At 44.6% G+C, this 21,389-nt stretch overlaps 1 protein-coding gene across 1 annotated transcript in view; it reads right to left on the reverse strand.

The window, feature by feature from the left end:
* PRXIIF (peroxiredoxin IIF) overlaps positions 1 to 19,598 on the reverse strand; it is a 40,306-nt gene extending 20,708 nt beyond the window's left edge. The window contains exon 1 of the mRNA XM_086777521.1: positions 19,363 to 19,598. Within this exon, the coding sequence (XP_086633647.1) occupies positions 19,363 to 19,542 (180 nt within the window). The 5' untranslated portion in view covers positions 19,543 to 19,598. The remainder of the gene's footprint in view (positions 1 to 19,362) is intronic.
* Between the last annotated feature and the right edge of the window lie 1,791 nt (positions 19,599 to 21,389).

Below are 21,389 nucleotides of genomic sequence, written 5' to 3' on the forward strand. Positions count from 1 at the left end.
CCTGCTGCAGGCAGGGCTGCCCACGCCTGTACCTGCCTGCCGTACCCGCCTGCAGGGCTGCCCACGCCTGTACCTGCCTGCTGTACAGCACCCTCATGCTCATTTACTGCACATGTGTACCTACTGCCTGCCCACGTGTACCTGACTAGTACCTGCTGTACCTGCAACTGTTGGCTGCCCATGTGTACCTACTGGCTACCCATATGTACTCGTACCTGATTGTACCTGCCTACTGAATTCATTGTACCAACTGTACAAACAGTACCTGTTGTACCTGCACACATGTGAAGTTCTTCATGTGCTGGATTGTACCTGCTACAAATTGTACCGGTTGTATCTGGATTGTACTCACCGTACCAGGTGCTCTCATATTTTTCTCATTTGTATAAATTTGAAATTTGCAAATTTAAATTCAAAGAATGCTTTAAGTTGTGTAGTGCAGGAGCATGGCATGTATATACTGACCATGTTCAGGAAATTCTTCTTGGTGTGGCTAGTATATTTCCGTGTGGTGTTGTTAACCGCGCTCTCAGAGCTTCTCAGAGCCAGGGAAGGTTAGACTCACCAGGGAATTTGGGAGCAAAGTTCATTGGGGAGAACCAGGGCACGTTCCCTCCGCGGTGTACCCCTTGGCCTGCGTTAGTATGGGTGTGCCTGTTGGTGCACGGTCCCGGAAGACCAGTGAAAGGCAGTTGTCCACCGGGAATGAGCCTGTGATTTGGGGCTACTCCTTTCAACCCCTCTTCATCGACTTGAACCAGTTTTATTTGGTTGTTTTCACTCCCTTGTGGAGAAATCTGGCCAGTCAGGCCCGTGACACTTGTACAAATATAAATACTCCAAGAAATACAAAAAAAGTATTGAGGGGAGGGGGAACGGTCCTTTCCGGCCCCAGTGCTGGTGTCATTTGTATTTTCAGTATTTCCAGTATTTGTGTTGCTGATGTTGTTTCCATTGTTTAATAACATTTAAATTAAGTGTTCTAAATATGTGTATATTGTCTTCCGATTTGTAGGCCTCTTGTAGGGAGCGGTCACAGAGCATGACATGACAGTATATGTATGGCTGGTGTAGCTTGACATGATAGTATATGTGTGGCTTGTGGGACCTGACATGGTGTACATGTATGGCCATGGAGCCTGACATGATGAAAGTCTCTGGGACTAGCTATCTTGGAGATCTTGTGTATTTATGTTCTGGGAAGGTTCCGGAAGGATCATGAGCCCTGGACATTTTATCGGATACAACTAAGCAGATGGCTGTTTCTTCCAATATAATTGCACTCATGTGTGTGCATGACTTGGATTTTATCTTTGGATGACTTGTCTTGTTTGCCTGCACAATGCCTGAGATTTCTGCCTATGTTGTCCATGGGGCCAGGGACGCCTGGGCACCCTGTGGACATGTATGTGCACACCTGTTTGGGACTGACAGGTGGTCTACATGTGTTTTGTAGGTATTCCCAAAAACTCAATTTACAGCTTTAAGAGTTCACATGTTAATAATTATGGATGCAGGTTCACACTCACTTATAAGTAACCGGACAACTTATAGGTGAGTACACATTGAGCAGGACTTATTTAATACACGTGGCGGCCAAAGACCGGGCACTAGACATTATTTGGACTCCCTTCATGTAGACGTCCCTTTCTGGACCCAAAAAAGCACACGTGTGGGCTATTTTCAGCGGGGAAGCCTCTTATTGACAAAAACTCCAAATTGGAGGGAGGCGCATGCTTTTAAGGAGTGCATGAGGGCTGGTTGGCTGGTTTTCAGCCTGTTGGCAAGTTTCTACAGCCATTCATCACACGACTGAAGTTCACCGGATGCACGGGAGAAGCTGGCCGACTCCTTCTGCATGTTCTCCACTGATGACCGGTGGATTTACAGCTTGAATAGAGGCTGGACAGAGGTTAAAAACAGGGAGGAAGAGCTGGTCGTAGGCTTCTAGACAAATTTCCTTCCGACCGGAGGTTTGCAGGCTTGTGCACAACTGCTGGTCGCTTTCTTCTGTGGCTACTGAGGGCTGGCCGACTGCCGAAAAACAGCCTTTTGAGGGCTGGTCCACTTGCTTTATGAGCCAGACAAGAGGAAGATGATAATGTTGAGTTGTCCCGGGCTGATGTGGGAGTGCTATGGGCTGTCCATAGCTATCCTGCATGTGCTTGATGCCGGGAATGCTCACTTGTGCTGAAATTGTCAGCAAATTTAGATATTGTGATGTTTTTCTTGTTTTCATATTGTATTGGAAGAAATAGGTGCAGCCAATGGTGAACCCTGGGCACCCGCAAAGTTGTATTGGAAGCAAACTCCTTTTTGGTAATCTCACCATAAAGGGGGAGGATCAGCCCATCTTCTGGCCCCTAGTGTGGTGTACTGTGCAGCTTTTTCATCTTGTTTTATCTGACATGCATATGTGTATTTTCAGATTTCATGATTGATTAGATTTTCCGTGTTCAGTTGCCCCTTCCGTTTTACATTGGTATCAGAGCCTAGCTTTCTACACAGTTGTGCCTAATATGATGCTGGATATGGCTGTAAGGAGTCATTATCCGTGAGAGAAGGTTGGGATTCTGAGGTAGCCCTCGTCTTATTGTTGCGCCTCGAAAGAGGTTACCTTTGGTTTAAGCGGCAATGAGCGTGCGAAAAGACTTCGTGGCCCTCCTGTCTATGTAGGGGCATTGTTGCACCCTTGCAGTCTATTCGGTATCATACTTGGGAAACTGGTAGAGAGCAATTCCGGGGCACGGAAAATTCTTTTCTTTCTGAAAAGCTGAAAGATACATTATGGCCAGCCAGTCTCATCATTCTGTGGAGGACTCTATCACCCGTATTCGCCGCATGCGGGAAGAAGATAGAGACAGGGATCATGCTGGGGCTTTGGCGGGTAACGAGATCCACCATTATCTGCCAGGGCTGAGGATCAACAGGATATTGATGCCTTGATGAATGAGCTTGAAGAGCTCCGTGCTTTGCAAGGAGATCCTGATGTACAGAGAGTCATAGAATCAAAGTCTCATATCAAGGCTGATGTGGTCACTTTTGATGCAATTGCCCAACAGATGGGAATCGACAAACCTCGAGAGTTGGCTGTTGCTTATCTAAACAGCCGTGGCGAAGTTGTTTCCGATGATGAGGGGAAGTGGGTCTTCACACGGTAGCCTCACAGGCTATCCCGTGAAGGGAACCCATGATGTTGTGAGAGGGCATGCAGGCCGCACTAGTGATGTGAGAGGGCATGCAAACACCAATGATATAAGAGGGCATGCAGCTCGAGCAAGTGATGTAGGTGGGCATGCAGCCCGAGCAAGTGTTTTGAGGGGGCTTGCAGCCCATGCAACAGATTTGAGGGGGCATGCAACACGCGGAGATGATGTACATCGACATGCAGCTCGTGGGAATGATGAGGGGTTTTCAACCCATTTGAGAGATGTAGAAGATCTTCATGCATTGTCGGTGGTATCTCCACCTTCTAGGTATGCTCCTGCTCCTAAAGTTCCATCTAGAGTGGCGGGAAATCAGCCCTAGATCTGGGTATCGTCGCCAACATAGGCATGCTGAGGAGAATGATGTATTAGAGCGTCGAGATGCCCGTCATGGGAAGAAGGCCAAAGAGTTCAAATCAGGGGACAAGGACATTAAATTCGAGAGCTATAATGGAAAGTTGGATACTACCAAGGCACTTGCTTTCATAAGGCAATTTGAAATAGTCTCTTGCACTGAGGAATTTACCGAGAAATCTATGCTCAGGCATGTGGGTATGCATCTTAAAGAGACTGCAAGTGATTAGTGGATGGCAAAGCTTTTGGATAGGACAGCTGCCCATACATGGAGTGCTTTCAAAGAGCAATTTTATGATCAGTTCCTTCCTCCTCACTTTGAGAAGGATGTACGAAAGGAATGGGATTGGCTAACACAAGATGAAGGCGAATCCGTTTCTTCTTATGTTTCAAAGTTTTGGCGGATTCTTCTCAATCTCACACCTCTCATGACGATTAGTGAGGACGAGAAGAAAAGAAAGTTTGAGTCAGGGCTACAACGAATCATTCAAAAGAGCCTTGCAATGTACCCCCACAACACTTTACACGAGCTCATATACTCAGCAACTATTTCTGAGGGGTAGCATAGCAAGGAACTATCAAAAAGACAAGAATTCAGCTCATACAAGGGAAAATTCAGAGCTGGAAATGAGCAAAAAAAGGGTGGAGCCACCTAAGTTTATGTCTCATGAGTCCAAGGATGCAAAAGGGGGCACAGAAAAGAAGCCAAGGGGTAAAAAGGATGATCCTAAGCTGTCCAGACAGTATATCTTTGATTGCATGAGAGAGGGGAAGTGTTTCTCATGTGGGAGCAAAGATCATATGAAAGCTCAATGCCCCCAAAATCTCAAAAAGAATAATGTGCAGGATGCCAAACCAAGTGTGAATGTTATACCCGATGTTCAAGGTAACACTGCACATGAACCAAAGACCAGGATTTTTATGCAAAGCTTGGGGCAAGTTAAAGGACCAAACAGCTTTATTCCTTTTTGATAATGCCTCAACAGATAACTTCATATCCATATATATGGCTGCTGCTCTTGGGTTAAAGCTTGAGGAATTGGACATGGACTTTCATGCAGATGCTGCCTTTGAGGGCAAGGAAGTTAAGGTCACTCCCATCATTGGGAAGCTTCGCATACAGATTCAGGGATATTTGGATCATGAAGACTTCCTCGTGGCACTACTTATAGGATGTGATGTGTTACTTAGGATGCCTTGGCATTATCGTTTGGATCCCAAGATTTTGCACAAAGAAAAGAAAGTTATGTTTACTCATAGGAGTAGAGAAGTTTGTTTTAGTGCGGGTACTACTTGGAGTACCATACCCGTTGTAAGCCATATATCTATTTCAAAGGCAATAAAGAAATCAGCTTGTTCTTACTTGGTCTTTGTACGTTATAATGTTAAGCATGATGCTGTAACTCCCGTAGATCAAGATAAGATTGATTTCTTAAGTGAATATGCTGATTGTTTTGCCGACTCACTTCCAGGACAATTACCTCCAGAGAGACCAAAGGATCATTGTATTGACATAATCCCTATGAGCTCTCCTCGTAACCGACCTCCTTATAGGGTGAGTGCTGCCCAACATGAGGAAATTATGACTCAAGTAAATGATTTACTTGAGAAGGGGTTGATAAGGCCAAGTTCTTCACCTTATTGTTCTCCAATTTTACTTGTGCAAAAAAAGGATGAGACATACAGGATGTGTGTTGATTATAGGGCCCTTAACAAGATTACCATCAAGAACAGGTTTCCAATTCCCCGAATCGATGATATTCTTGATAAACTTGAGGGAGTTGCTTGTTTCAGTCGCATTGATCTTAAGAATGGTTACCATCAAATTCGAGTGGTACCTCAAGATGTGCACAAAACGGCTTTTCGAACATCATTTGGATTATATGAGTATTTGGTTGTGCCATTTGGACTTACGAATGCTCCCGCCACTTTCAATAGAATGATGGACAGAATTTTTAGACCTCACCGCAAGTTCACAGGAACTTTCTTTGATGATATTATCATTTTCTCAAAGAGTGAGGCTGAACATAAAGAGCATCTTGCCATTGTTTTTGAAGAGCTAAGGAAACATAAGCTGTTCATCAATGGGAAGAAGAGTGAATTCTTCTTGTCAGAAATTCACTATTTGGGGCATGTTGTTTCCAAGGATGGAGTACGCATGGATCCCACAAAGATTCAAGCAATCAAGGATTGGCCAGAACTGTAGAATGTGCATCAAGTTAGGAGCTTTATTGGTTTATGCTCGTACTATCGTCGATTCATTCGACACTTTGCTTTCTTAGCTTCACCGTTACATGATCTAACGAAGAAGAAGAAAGTAGCATTCCGTTGGTCAGAATGTGAAAAGACAGCTTTTCAGAAGTTGAAGGATGCCATCATATCAGGGCCGATTCTTATTATTCCAGATTTGCATAGGCCTTTTGTGGTCGAGTGTGATACATGTGAAGATTGCTTGGGGACTGCTTTGAACCAAGAGGGACATGCAGTGGCTTTTGAAAGCCGCCGCCTACAACATGTGGAATTGTATTTACAGGTTTATGAGAAAGAGTTGTTAGCTGTTATTCATGCCCTTCAAACATGGAAGCATTATCTTATGGGGACTGAATTTATGGTAAAAACAGACCACCAGAGTTTACGGCACTTTCTTACGCAGCCTAAACTCTCGGAAAAGCATCTAAGGTGGACAAACTTCTTGTCCATGTTTCATTTTCAGATTTTGGATACCCCGGGCAAGAAGAATTTGGTGGCGGATGCTTTGTCACGCAGGCCACAAGTGCATGCCGTAACTATCGCCTACCACCAGGACTTATCAGGGATGCCAGATATGTATGCTTTGGACACAGATTTTCAGCTTATTTAGGCTGATTTGAATCATGGTACTGCTGTCCTATCTTATTCGATTAGAGATGGGTTTTTGATGATGCAGAATCGTATTTATGTAGTGCGGGAATTACGCCAAAAGGTTATGGAAGAGTGTCATGCTCCGCCTTATGCTGGTCATCGTGGTATTCTGGCTACTACACAGGCTTTGGAAAGATATTTCTTTTGGCCAGCTCTACGCAGGGATATTGAAGCTTATGTGCAAGAGTGCATAGTGTGTCAGAAAGTCAAGTTTGACAAACACAAGACACTTGGTTTGCTTCAGCCCTTACCCATTCCACAAGAACCATGGGAAAGCATTGCTATGGATTTGCCGAAATCGGCACATGGAAATGATGCTATATGGACTATTATAGATCGTTTTAGCAAACAGGCACACTTTATTCATGTGAGGAAAACAATCAAGCCAGAGCACTGGCAAAGTTGTTCTTAGCTCAGATTTTAAAACATCATGGCATGCCCAAGTCTATTGTGGGGGATAGAGATCCTCGGACTACCAGTTTATTTTGGCGGGCATTGTTTGATAATATGGGCACAAAGTTGAGTTTATCATCAGCCTTTTATCCTCAGACGGAAGGTCAGAGTGAAATAGCAAATTCAGCTGTGCTTGATTTGCTCAAATGCTATGTATCTGAGCAGAAGTCAGATTGGGAAAAGTATTTGCCATTGGTTGAATTTGCATACAATAACACAGTGCATTCTTCAACTAATAAGGCTCCATTTGAGATAGTCTATGGCAAGGTGGTGCTTCCACCTATCTTACGAACAAAAGATAAAATCTTTGCATCCAACCGAAGGTTTGCAGGCTTGTGCACAACTGCTAGTCACTTTCTTCTGTGGCTACTGAGGGCTGGTCGACTGTCAAAAACAGCCTTTGAGGGCTGGTCCACTTGCTTTATGAGCCAAACAGGAGGAAGATGATGATGTTGAGTTGTCCTGGGCTAATGTGGGAGTGCTATGGGCTGTCCATAGCTGTCCTGCATGTGCTTGATGCCGGGAATGATCACTTGTGCTGAAATTGTCAGCAAATTTAGATATTGTGATGTTTTTCTTGTTTTCATATTGTATTGGAAGAAATAGGTGCAGCCAGTGGTGAATCCTGGGCACCCGCAAAGTTGCATTGAAAGCAGACTCCATTTTGGTAATCTAACCATAAGGGGGGGGGGGGGGGGGGAGGTTAACCCATCTTCTGGCCCCTAGTGTGGTGTACTGTGCAGCTTTGTCATCTTGTTTCATCTGGTATGCATATGTTTATTTTCAGATTTCATGATTGATTAGATTTTCCATGTTCAGTTGCCCCTTCCGTTTTACAATAGCAATGCTCACAACTTCTCCCCAGAAAGAGGGAGAAAGATCAGAAGAAGAAAGCATGGTACGAGCCATCTCCTGAACAATCTTGTTCATGCATTCAACCTGTAATATGCGGAAGCTTCGGAGAAGGATCTGTACTTCAAAACTCAGAAATCAGCACTCTTTTCGCGGCGGAATTAACGCACAAACTGAAAGACGATGTGCAGAAAATAGAGAGAGAAGGGGGAGATGGAGAGGACACAGTATTGGGTCCCAATTACCCTCTGTAGGGCCCCCACCACGGATGGTGTATTTGCTTTATTAGAATGATGTAAATCTGAAAACAAATACAAAATACTTGACCTTTTCTTGGCTGGAAAACCTGCCCTTGACCTTCAGTCCTTCACCCCTTTGCTTTAGCAATGTTCTTGGCTGTCCTGGCCCTTGTTTGCTTGGAGCACTTGGTGAATTATGAGATGGATTCATGGATTATGGGCTGGAGTATTTATACTCCTCATAGCATCCAGTCGGCTGGCTTCAGGAAGCTCCACGACTGTGTTTTATTAATAAAATGCTTTCATACTTAATTAACTGCTGTCCAGCCTGCGCAGCCTTCTGGGGCAGCATCCTGGCTGCTGGGCACCATGCGCATGGGTGTGGGACTGCCCCCCACACCTGGCCGACTGGTTGGGTAGGGTTTCTGACCCTGTCGGCTGCCTGTCCAGCAGCAGTACAGCTGGCCGACAGCCCCTCCAGCCCATGCCATGGCTGGTGTGCACAATGTGGGCCCTCCTGGCCCCTTGGGGGTGGTTCTACACCTCCCCCATGTCCACACTACAAGTGCAAGTGCAAGATCTTCTCACTTGGGGTAGCCCTATGGGCTGGCCCCATCTCTACATGCAAACCTACATGCCTACAGAGGCCTGGCATCCAATTGCAAACCAGATACACAGAACATCTGACATCATTCCAGAGGGAGACTCACAGCGCGGACTGGCACTGCTTCATGTGCAGGACAGTGCACACCTGACCTTGGACTCATGTGCAGGACAATGCACACCTGACCTCGGACGACTGAGATGGATCCCTGGCTGACTCATCCCGGACTGGGCTCACATGGGACCAGTTCACCATCCCAGGTCCTGCACCTTCTATACAGAAATGTCTACGTGGCATCCAAGTGCGGGATGCACGTGACATCCCCTTCTGCTTAACTTGACGGAAGCTGCATAGCCTCCAAATAATCCGTCAATAATGCCGGATAGTCTTCGAAAAATTCTTTGTCGAGCCATACCGCTTCATGAGTTCCTCGGTCCTGAAACTTCGTGAGGAACTGTCGTAGTCTTCGGCCTGAGCCATACTTGAAACGGTGCAGAAGGATCTGTTCTGAAACCATTACTTCTGCTTCATCAATAATGTCTGGTTCCGCTTCGTCTTTGACCTCTGAAGGGGGTGGACCTGCATATGGCTTTAACCAACTGACATGAAATACATCGTGCATAGTCCAACTCGGAGGTAGCTTTAACTGCATAGACACCTCATTAATCTTTTTCCGGATGGGAAATGGTCCGAAGCTCCTGAAAGACAACTTTGGGCATCGCTTGCCCACCTGCTTCAACCTTTGCTTCATAATCCGAAGATACACCCAATCCCCTTCCGAAAACTTGATGTCCCTTCGGTCTTTATTGGCCTGTCGAGTGTAGGCGTCTTGCGCTTTAGCCAATCTGTCTTTAACGGACTCTAGGATCTCCTGGTAAGACTCCGTCACTCTGTTCGCCTCCGGTACTGAAGATGAAGTCCTGGTTAACGACGACTGGAAGGGCCTTCCAAACGCTGCCTCATATGGAGTCCTCCCAATAGCTGAAGAAAAAGAGTCATTCAAAACAGCTTGAACTAAAGGCAAAAACGATTCCCACTTACCTTGCTGATCGTGGACATAGCACTTCAGCACATCAAAGGCCAACTGGTTGTATATCTCTGTCTGGCCATCTGTCTGTGGGTGGAATGCACTGGAAAAATTCAACTTAGTAACAAAATTATCAAACAATGCCCTCCAAAAATGACTGGTAAACTTGGCATCTCGGTCTGACACTATGGTCCTAGGAATCCCACCAATCAGGTACCAATGCCGAATGAATAGCTGGGCAACATCCTCGGCGGTCACATTGGCCCTGCAAGGAAAAAGCATAACAAATTTGCTGAACCTATCAACAATAGTTAAACACTGCGTGGTACGCTTACTCGGACTAGGAGGCAGATTTGTGACAAAGTCCATCGAAATGTCCTCGAAAGGACCCTCAGGAATTAGCAAAGGCTATAACAACCCTATCTTCTTTCCACGAGGAGCTTTCACCTTTTGACAAATGTCACAGCGTTGTACATATGTAAACACATCACGCCTCATCTTTGGCCAATAGTATTGCCGTTCTAATTTCTCCAAAGTCGAATTCATGCCCCTATGACCACCTGTAATGGCGTCATGGGCATCATGGAGAAGAGCTGCCCGGACTGATTTCATGACACACAGTCGGCCTTTGTAGAAAAGCCAACCATCGCGTATCAAAAAATGGCATGGTCCTGTGGCATCCAATGCCTGTTTCCACTGTGTACCGAATTCCTCGGAATCCGCGTACGTGTGCTTCATGTCTTCTAGTCCTGTACCAACAAGGTCAAGTCTAGTGGTCTGAATCGCAGATACTTGTCCCTTCCTGCTCAAAGCATCGGCCACTGGATTGGCCTTTCCTGGAAGGTACTCAATCATGCCACCAAACTGCCGGAATATCTGACTCCAGCGGTGTTGTCGATCACTCCACTGTGCACTTGGCATCGTCTGAATCCAGCGCAATGCTTGATGGTCAGTGCGAACCTCGAAGTCTCGGCCATACAGGAAATGTTTCCAATGTTTCAAGGCCTGTATAACTGCTAGGAGTTCACGATCATAGACTGAGTAGTTCTTTTCGGCGGGCAGTAACTTGCGAGAAATGTAAGCTACTGGATGACCATTCTGTTGCAATACACCTTCAATTGCGATGTTACTCGCATCGCTGATCACCTGAAATGGTTCGTTCCACGAGGCAAGGGCTAAACAAGGCGCTTCTGATAAAGCCACCTTGAGGTTCTAGAATGCCTCCAACACTCGTGGAGTCATTCGAATCTTTTGCCTCCTTGTTTTCACTCCCTTTAGCAGATCGGTGAGGTCTGCCGAGAGGTCAGAAAACTTGTCAATGTGGGTGGAATATGCCTGGCATATACCCACAAATGATCTAATGTCATAAGCAGTCTGAGGTACTTCCCAGTTAACAATCTCGGCCACTTTAGCCGGATCAAGTCGAATGCCTTCGGCACTGATTATATATCCCAAGTAATTAATTCTGACTTTTTTTCATTGACATAGAGCTCGTTGCCTTCCAGCAACTTAAGAACTTTCTCTACATCAATGTCATGCTGCTCAACTGTAGCTGAAAACATGAGTATGTCGTCCAGAAATATGAACACACACACTCCAATCAACTCCCGGAAAATACGCATCATCATGCGGTTAAATGTAGCTGGGACGTTCGTCAATCCAAACGGCATAACCACAAATTCATAGTGGGCCCGTTCTGTACGGAAGGCTGTCTTGGGGATGTCCACCTCTACAATCCGTACCTAGTGGTACCCACTCTTTAAATCCAGTTTGGAGAACACCTTAGCTCCATTCAGCCTCTCGAGAATAGTCAATTCGAGGCATCGGGAATCTGCTCTTGATAGTCAGCTTGTTGAGTGCACGATAATCGACACACAACCGAGAAGACCCATCTTTCTTCTTGACAAATAAGATCGGTGCTGCAAATGGCGACACACTGGGGCGGATGAAGCCAACTTGCAACAATTCTTGGAGTTGGCGGTCCAACTCCGATTCCATTGCCTTAGAAAGGCGATACGGAAACTTACTCGGGGGTTCCGAGCCTGGGAGGAGGTCAATCCTGTGATCCTCCGGTCTGGACGGGGGGGGCTGGGGAGGGAGACTGTCCCGAAGAAAAATCTTCTAGAACTTTTCATGGAGAACCGAGTACTTCTCGGAAGCACTGGCCACCGTCTGGGCTGTCTGGATGTAAATCATCGCACACTGTGCGCCTTTCCTGACTGCTCGCTTAGCCTGCAAGTGGCTTATGAGCGGAAAGTTTGGAATACCTGGCTCACACTTAATGGTCACCGGGGTGTTTGACACATTCCGATCAATCTGGAACGTGTGCTTGTCCCACTTGACATCAGTAAGAAACTTGTGAAACCACTGGATACCCAAAATTATGTCTGCTCCTACAAGAGGGGCAACCATAAAGTCACGCACAAACTCTATGCCCTGAATCACTAACTTAGCACCTAGAGCTTCATACTTGACGCTCATTGTCATACCTGTGCTAAAACCCTCAACTTGTTTGTCCACCGGAGTTAGCTCGAAACGGGCACGCCTAGCGGCCTCTTCCGTGATCACATCCTCCGTGCTGCCGCTGTCAAACAAGACAACGACTCTCTGGCCACCTATGTAGCCAAAGGACTTGAGCAATTCGTTGCGCTCATACTCCTGGTCATGGGCGCTCTTCTGCTTATCTTCGAGCTCCCGGCTAATAATTGCTCCAACTGAAGCACCGGGGGTTGAAGAAGTAGGGGTAGCCGCTGGGGTCTGTGTGGGAGCTGTGCTCACCACAGAAGCTGTGGAGGCGGCGGCGGCCTTTGGAGGCTTCTTCGGACAATCCCGAGAAGTATGTCCTTTTGTGTGACAAAAGTAACATCTACCCTCCTTCCTGTACTGAGAAAGCTCCTCAGCACTCAACTTGCCACCCGTCTTGCCTGCCTCCGTTTTTTGGTCTGGAGTAAGCTTAGACGCATTGTTCGAGTTCTTGGAGCCAGAGGCTCCCGGGCTCTGTCCTGGGGAAGACCCCGTCTGGTTCTGGCTTTTGCCCCCCGAGGCGTTAGCCTTGGGAGAAGCCGGCTGGGAAGTCTTGGGCTTGCCACCATTGTGTTTCATTTCTGCACTCTGCGCAAGCGAGAGTGCGTCCTCAAAGGTGGCTGGCCTAAACATACGCACCTCCCATTGGATTTGCGTGTCCAAGCCATACAAAAACTGCCCTTTCTTGTCCGTATCAAATAAGCCTAATTGCAGACACAAGGTCGAAATTCTATTGGCAAACTGAAGGACTGGTTGCGCGTTCTGACGCACTCCCCTGAACTCGTCTTCGAGTCGCTCAAAGTAGTGGGGCGGTAGAAACCACTGCTTAAGGTCACGGACGAACTCGTCCCACACATAAGCTGCCATACCTGCTCTGGTGTGGGCATAAGCCCACTGAGTCCACCAAGGGATGGCCTCACCTTCCAAGTACCAACTAGCTAAGATCACTTTGTCAGTATCTGATTTCCTAACTGCGGCAAAGTAAGCTTCAAATTGATGTAACCATGAATAAAGAGTAGTGGGATCGAGTTTACCATTATACTTACTGAAATTCATTTTCTCGGGAAAATGATTCGAGGGCGCCGCCGGTGTCAATCTGGCGTCCAAAGCTCTAAGGTAACGCTCGTGTTCCACTCGTCGCATGGCATCGTCTTCGCGCTGTCGAATCTCCAATGCGCGCATCTGCATCTCAAGCAAGGAGCTTGGCTGCGGCTGTGACCCTGCGAGAGGGTCCCTGTGACGAGGATCTGGTATCTGGGATACGGAAGGAGAGGGAGGAGGAGATGGAAAACGCGACGCTGGAGAGCGAGAACGCTCCTCCAGAGCCAAAATCCGCGCCTTCTGCTCATCCAACTTGGTTGTCTGGTCTGCGATTGCTCGCATCATCTGCTGGAACATGTCTGTTACACTCAAGCCGGGTGCCCTAGCTGGGCTGCCTGGTGCACTCTGGTCCCATGGTTCTGGTTCTCTCTCGTCGCCAAAGTTCGCCATAGCAGGAAAATGCAATTCCTTTCCGGAACGCAATCTGACCATCCATTATCTGTGTGGGAGACTTCCGAAGGCTTCCGGAGGCTAAAAACCAACCGTCCTTCGAGGGACAGGAGTCACTCCGAAAGGGGTAGTCCACCGGCGTCTAAAAACCAACCACACGAGCGAAAAAATTTTCTGGTTTTCTTTGCTGAATCTTTGTCCTTGAAGTGAGCTCTGATACCACTGTAATATGCGGAAGCTTCGGAGAAGGATCGGTACTTCAAAACTCAGAAATCAGCACTCTTTTCGCGGCGGAATTAACGCACAAACTGAAAGACGATGTGCAGAAAATAGAGAGAGAAGGGGGAGATGGAGAGGACACAGTATTGGGTCCCAATTACCCTCTGTAGGGCCCCCACCACGGATGGTGTATTTGCTTTATTAGAATGATGTAAATCTGAAAACAAATACAAAATACTTGACCTTTTCTTGGCTAGAAAACCTGCCCTTGACCTTCAGTCCTTCACCCCTTTGCTTTAGCAATGTTCTTGGCTGTCCTGGCCCTTGTTTGCTTGGAGCACTTGGTGAATTATGAGATGGATTCATGGATTATGGGCTGGAGTATTTATACTCCTCATAGCATCCAGTCGGCTGGCTTCAGGAAGCTCCACGACTGTGTTTTATTAATAAAATGCTTTCACACTTAATTAACTGCTGTCCAGCCTGCGCAGCCTTCTGGGGCAGCATCCTGGCTGCTGGGCACCATGCGCATGGGTGTGGGACTGCCCCCCACACCTGGCCGATTGGCTGGGCAGGGTTTCTAACCCTGTCGGCTGCCTGTCCAGCAGCAGTACAGCTGGCCGACAGCCCCTCCAGCCCATGCCATGGCTGGTGGGCACAATGTGGGCCCTCCTCGCCCCTTGGGGGTGGTTCTACACCTCCCCCATGCCCACACTACAGTGCAAGTGCAAGATCTTCTCACTTGGGGTAGCCCTATGGGCTGGCCCCATCTCTACATGCAAACCTACATGCCTACAGAGGCCTGGCATCCAGTTGCAAACCAGATACACAGAACATCTGACATCATTCCAGAGGGAGACTCACAGCGCGGACTGGCACTGCTTCATGTGCAGGACAGTGCACACCTGACCTTGGACTCATGTGCAGGACAATGCACACCTGACCTCGGACGACTGAGATGGATCCCTGGCTGACTCGTCCCGGACTGGGCTCACATCGGACCAGTTCACCATCCCAGGTCCTGCACCTTCTGTACAGAAATGTCTACGTGGCATCCAAGTGCGGGATGCACGTGACACAACCACAAAGGAATGCGAGGTGTGGAAAATTGACGGCTAATACCTTAGTGTGGACAAAAATTATGGAAGGCTTTGGAGAAGAATTCTCCTCCATTGTCCGAGTGGATTCGTCGAACCTTCCGTGTGGTCACAATCCTGACCAAAGTCACATCCTCTTGGAAGCGAGATAAAGCTTGAGATTTTTCTACCAAGAGATAAACCCAAACTTTGTTTGAGTAATCATCAAGAATAAGCATAAAGTACCTGACTCCTCCTTGGGTAGTAGTCAGCATGGGACCGCACAGGTCCATATGAATGAGCTCCAAAATATGAGAAGCCGATGAGTAGCCTCGTGAGGAAAGGCACCTCGATGTTGCTTGCCATGAAGACAAGCCACACAAGCAAAGTGGGAGGGTTTCAGTGGTGGAAGACTCTTGACCATCTGCTCAGAAGACCGCAACTCCAAAGAAGTATAATTCAGATGCCCGCAGCGAACATGGCACAAATCTGTATCCACATGAGCTACCAAGGCATGATAGCTGTGAAGAAGTTGTGGCAGATGTGAGACTCAATCAAAGAGCCACCAAAGTCCTTCAACTGATAAAGACCACCTTCTTCGATACATGTGACAACAATCTGCAAGGTGCTAGTGTCGATGATCTCAAGCATGGAACTATCAAAGTAGATACCATATCCTTTCTCCGCAATCCAAAAAATTGAGAGGAGATTGCTAGAGATCTTGGAAACATGAAGCACATCCCGAATGCTAGAAGGCTGGTGTAACTATTTAACCTTCCCTTGCTCTATTCACATGATGGAACCCTTGTTCGGACATTGGATAGGTAGAAGAAGACATAGGGACAAGAGCCATATGGTTTGCACATGAAAAAGCACCAATTTTGGTTAAAAAGCAAAGAAATGCAAAAAGTCAAATTGAGTTGACAGTGAGCCAAGAGCACCACTGGCAAGAGGGGGCCAAAAAGCAAGACCTTAAAGCCAAAAAAGAAAAGCAAACACTTGGATAGCTTTCTAGCAAAAAGCAAGGCTCCCCTCTAGTATAAAACTAGCATGAGCCTCTGTTGAGCATCATGGTAGTATTTGCCGCTTGTTGAATTTGCATATAACAACACTGTACATCCTCTACAAAAAAAGCGCCATTCGAAGTAGTCTATGGACGCATTTGCTGCCCATAATGCAAACCAAAGAGAAGATCCTTGTAGCTGATAAGTTTGTTGAAGACATGGACCGAATGCTCACTCAAGTGCACCACGCCATAGAGAGATCTCAAGCCAAACAGAAGAAAGCTGCCAACAAACATAGAATAGACACTAATTATAAAGAAGGTCAGTGGGTTGCTTCTCAAGTTTGGGAAAGCACGCTTAAAGAAGAACAAAGGAAAAGAGTCAATTTATTAAATTCTCAAACAGGTACTATGGACCATTCAAAATCAAACAAATGATTAATGATGTAGCTGTGCGTCTTGAATTGCCCTCTCATTGGCAAATTCACAACACTTTTCATGTAAGTTTATTAAAGCCATATCATGGAGAGGTGCCTACTTCTCCAGTCATGGAAGATCCACCTCACGTACATGAACAGACTATAGAGGTATTACAACCTGAACAAATTGTCTATCATAAGGACAGGAAAGGACCCAAAGGAAAGCTTATCAAGAAATTCCTGGTAAAGTTTAAGAACTATCCACCCTTTGATGCTCAGTGGATGGATCCAAAAGACCTTGAAGATTATCCAGAGGTATTGAACCCTTATCTGGATGCCTTTCAATTGAGGACAACTACAATATAGGGGGGAGGTATGAACCCTAAGCATGTACATGGAATCTTGTATCAAGAATCTTGAAGATAAATATAACTTGGACATGTTGTCTGACTTCGCACGACAAGCTTCATGATAAGACATGAGTTCTTCTTTCAGAGGAACCCATGAATGGACATGCTTCCATCCCTATACGGGGAGGTATGATTGGGCATGCTTTCATCCCTGAGAGGGGAAGTATGATTGGCCATGGACATACTTCCATCCCTAAGTGGGGAAGTGTGATTAGACATGCTTTATAAAGCATGATGGATTATACACTCTTACCTTTATGGAGGAGAGTCTAGATGGATACAAAGTGTATTGAGCGGATGGTATTCACCTTAGGCACATGCACATTAAGTTGCTTAATGAACTTGCATCGAATACTGTTTTGGGAATGCGTGAACACATAGGCATTCATCCTTAAGCATCAAATGTTTGCATGTTACTGGTTGTTGATCTAGTTGCTTGTATTTTGCAAGAGGTTAAGTATTCTTATCACCTAAATTTCAACAGATTTTAAAGATATACTAACTTTTAGGATCAAAATCTGATTTAAGGGTTTTCCCTTCATCTTTTGCAAAAACAAAGGATAGAAGAACGGTCGAAAACCCCCAAATCACACCCCCAAAAAAATGATGACGTGGTGCCAAATCTGCTCGCCCATGCTAGCTCAACAACTTTCCCTTTAGCTAAACATGCAAACTCGTTTTAGAAGTTCACTTATCAGCATCTCTTTCTATTTCTTGAAGGTGGAAAGTTACTTGTAAAGAACCATGACTTTCCTTTTTTTTATAAAGAAGAGTAGACTATCTCTTTCTATTTTGAGGAGAGAACTATTAAGAAAGTTTCTCATGCACACTCATTCTTTCTATTTTCAAAAAAGGAGATGCACTTTTAGGAACCATCTCTTTCTATTTTCAAGAGGGAGATGCACTTTTAGACTCTCTTTCTATTTTTGAAGAGGAGAAAGAAATTCACTACAAAAAGAGGCTAGCTACCCTCATTATACACATGTAAGAGGAGAGGTAAGAACTTCATAATCATTTTGTGAGAGAGAAACAGCACTTAGAGCTTGAGAGCAAGAAGACAAGGAGACTAAGGCTACTCTATCAAGTGTAGAGATGCACTTTTAGGAACCATCTCTTTCTATTTTCAAGAGGGAGATGCACTTTTAGACTCTCTTTCTATTTTTGAAGAGGAGAAAGAAATTCACTACAAAAAGAGGCTAGCTACCCTCATTATACACATGTCAGAGGAGAGGTAAGAACTTCATAATCATTTTGTGAGAGAGAGAAACAACACTTAGAGCTTGAGAGCAAGAAGACAAGGAGGCTAAGGCTACTCTATCAAGTGTAGAGATTCTTTTGCAAAAGAGAAGACCATCACTTCGTGGCGGAGCTGCTGCCCAAGTGTACGTGAGAAAGTGTTCAAAGCCCTTGAAGAAAAGCTAGCTGAATTCTTCTTCGAAGGACTACACTCTTGTGTAACACAAGAGAAGACAACCGGTTGTGTGACCCATTGCAAGGCCATTGGCGTGGCACACAAACGGGAGGTGCTGCCCAAGTGTACGCGAGAAAGTGTTTCAAAGCCCTTGAAGAAAAGCTAGCTGTGAATTCTTCTTCGAAGGACTACACTCTTGTGTGCATCCAACACACAAGAGAAGACAACCGGTTGTGTGACCCATTGCAAGGCCATTGGCGTGGCACACAAACAGGTGAGTTCCATGCTAAATTTAATCAGCCAATACACTTTGTTAAAAAAAAAAAAACTGGAGGAATAATCTATATTCTTGTGAAGGGGCTCGGCCGTTCCGTGTGTCAGCTTTCTCTCTTCCATTCTTCTACCGAAAATTCTGACTTGTTTTGTTTCAAAATTCAGCAATGATTAAAGTTGGCTAAGTGTGATTAGCAGTGAATAGTTTGTTATGCAACTGCCGCGAGTTTCACGCGGAATAGTAGGCTGTTATGTTATTTCAGATATACAGGAACATACCTAAAGCTTTACCTAAGTCCACCTCTCCTCCAATACGGAGTGCATGTGGTAGAGACCACCTCTCCTCCAATACGGAATGCATGTGGTAAGAGTATCACTTGAGCCCATTTCTCCTCCAATACGGTGGTAGAGTATCACTTGAGTCCACCTCTCCTCCAAGCATGGAGTGTATGTTATTTGACACCACCTCTCCTCGGAGTTGAGTGCATGTGGTAGAACTTCTCAAGCCCACCTCCCCTTAGTGTTTCTAACCAAACACAAAGTGCAAGTGGTAAGAGTTAACTTGAGTCCATCCCTCCTTTGCATTAAACGCAGGGTGTATATGGTAGAGATCTTTCGGTTGGACCCCTTTCAGATGAGGTTAGAAGCTCGCGGGAAAACAGACGGGGCGGAGGGGGGTGGTCCTGTGACCCTCATTCTAATCGCATGTGTCTTTCTCGCTGTCTCTCTGTCAACACTTTGACATGAGGTGTTGGTATGACAATACAGAATTTACACTACACTGCTCTATCCTCTATAAAGTGCAGGTACACAGAGATTTCACTTAATGAAAGAGAACAAGATAGTGGAGATGTGTAAGCAATGAAAAGAAGCGTGGATTAGGCTAAAGGGTAAACAGTACCTCAAAAATCTCACGCAGAGGAGTGGTGGAGAAATTGCTGGAAACCCCTTCCTCCCACGTGCGGGCCTTCTGGATGTGGATGGTGGCGTCCGTGTCGACTCGGGTTCCCACGGAGGCGAAAGAGCGCGTGAAGCGAAGCAGAGCTGGGGCTGCCCGGCGGATGGATAGCGCGGACTTCATGCTGCCCTTCCTTTCCGGATGCACAGAGAATGTTGGCCACTATCTACACGACCTAGTCTCTAGAGGACCCTTCACATCTGGGCGGACACTGAGTGTGTGCCTGTCCAAAATATTTGCACGTAATTCTCTCGCAATTTTATTTTATTTTATTTTTAAATAAGGGATCTCCACATTTTGTCTACATACACAAAATAAATAGGATAATTATCAACCATGGTATGAAGAAAGAAAGGCCTCAAGCCAAGGCAGTTTTTGTTACAAGGATTCGACATTATGAGCCAACTCGAGGTCGGTGGCCCCATAGACCCACACTGAATACTCAAAGATGACAAATGCCCATGGGCCATTGGGACCAAGGTGCATACAAGACTCCATTATGGGGAATATAACCAATTTACAAATGTCACGTTTACATTGCGTTTGGTTGGTGGCAAGAGTTCATCGGTATGTTGTGTATTTGGCAATTGTAATTTAAGGGTTCTCCTAGTTTGGTGTGAGGGGAGGTAAGGGTTCCCGTATATTAACTTTATGGTTTCATTGGAATTTGGTACAAATGTTGATTTCATTGGTCAAAGATAAAGAGTGTAGAAGATTGGTCAAAAAGTTATGGTCTAGTTTTGGTGCATGATCCTACCTCAAGGTAACTATTGGAGGTGCAAAAATGGAGATGGCAAGATGGTGAAGGATGTGTCAAGTGATCCCACATGTAAAGAAAGCATGGAAGATGAAAGTCCAAAGGGACTACTACTTTGATTCGTAGTCTTGACTTCATGGTTACTTTTAATCTTACCTTACCATCCATGATACGATCTAGTGATACAAAACTTGATTTTCAAAGTACTTTTCCAACAACTTAATGGAGAACTTGTCTTTATCTACTAGCAATTACTCATCACTTGAACTAATACTTGCTAGATACCAACTAGCTATGTCCTTAAATTGAGCATATCTTCTCTTAGTCGTAATAATCAATCCAAGTGATCTACTAGTAGTTTTCCTTATTCTTGATATTATGAATTGAGTGTTTTCTTGTCATCTATAATTGGTTTCTAGAAACTAGGGTACTCTAAAGTTTTCTTCCTAGGTCTCAATAATACAGAAGGAAATTAATACTTAATTTTTAAATTTTCAAAATCAAGAGAATTGTTCGAAAGAAATGAAATAATTAATTAATTCCACTTTGAAAATGATTAATGATTAATTCTTAAAACTTAAACATATAAAAGACAGTAAAATAAATGCTTACAAATTTTCCTAACCTCGAAAATGAAATTTCAACCATTTATGATGAAACTTGAATAAAATAATTAATTTGAAATAGTAAAAATTAATCAACAACCAATTTTAAAATTAAAGAGGGTTAAAGAGATTAAAATTATAACTTACATGATTTTTCTATAATTTTCTAGCAATAAAAATGAATTTTCATACAGTTCTTAAGAAAAATCACTAAATAATTAATTTAAATAACTAAATTTATAGAAATTAATTTCTAATTTTAAAAAAAATCTAAAAACATTTAAAAATTTACTTGGAACTTTTGTACTATTTTTACTAATTTTATTATAATTTTAATCTACTAATGCATTATACAATGAAATAAATTATAAAAATCAATTTAAAAATACCTTTAAAATCTAAAAATTAATCAAGAATATTTAGAAACTAAAATTTTATTTTTATGAATTTTTCTAGCATGCAACTATAATTTTTCAAATAATTTTTAATTAAAAATTAAGAAATAAACATTGAGATAAATAATTTTGCACATGCAAATGAATTAATCATCCAAAGAAAAAGTGATAATCTGAACAATGACTAATGAAATTTATTTGGATTTAAAAGGA

This window comes from Cibotium barometz, chromosome 38 (genome assembly GCF_041138505.1).
Source record: "Cibotium barometz isolate CiBa-2024 chromosome 38, ASM4113850v1, whole genome shotgun sequence".
NCBI classification, from domain to species: Eukaryota; Viridiplantae; Streptophyta; class Polypodiopsida; order Cyatheales; family Cibotiaceae; genus Cibotium; species Cibotium barometz.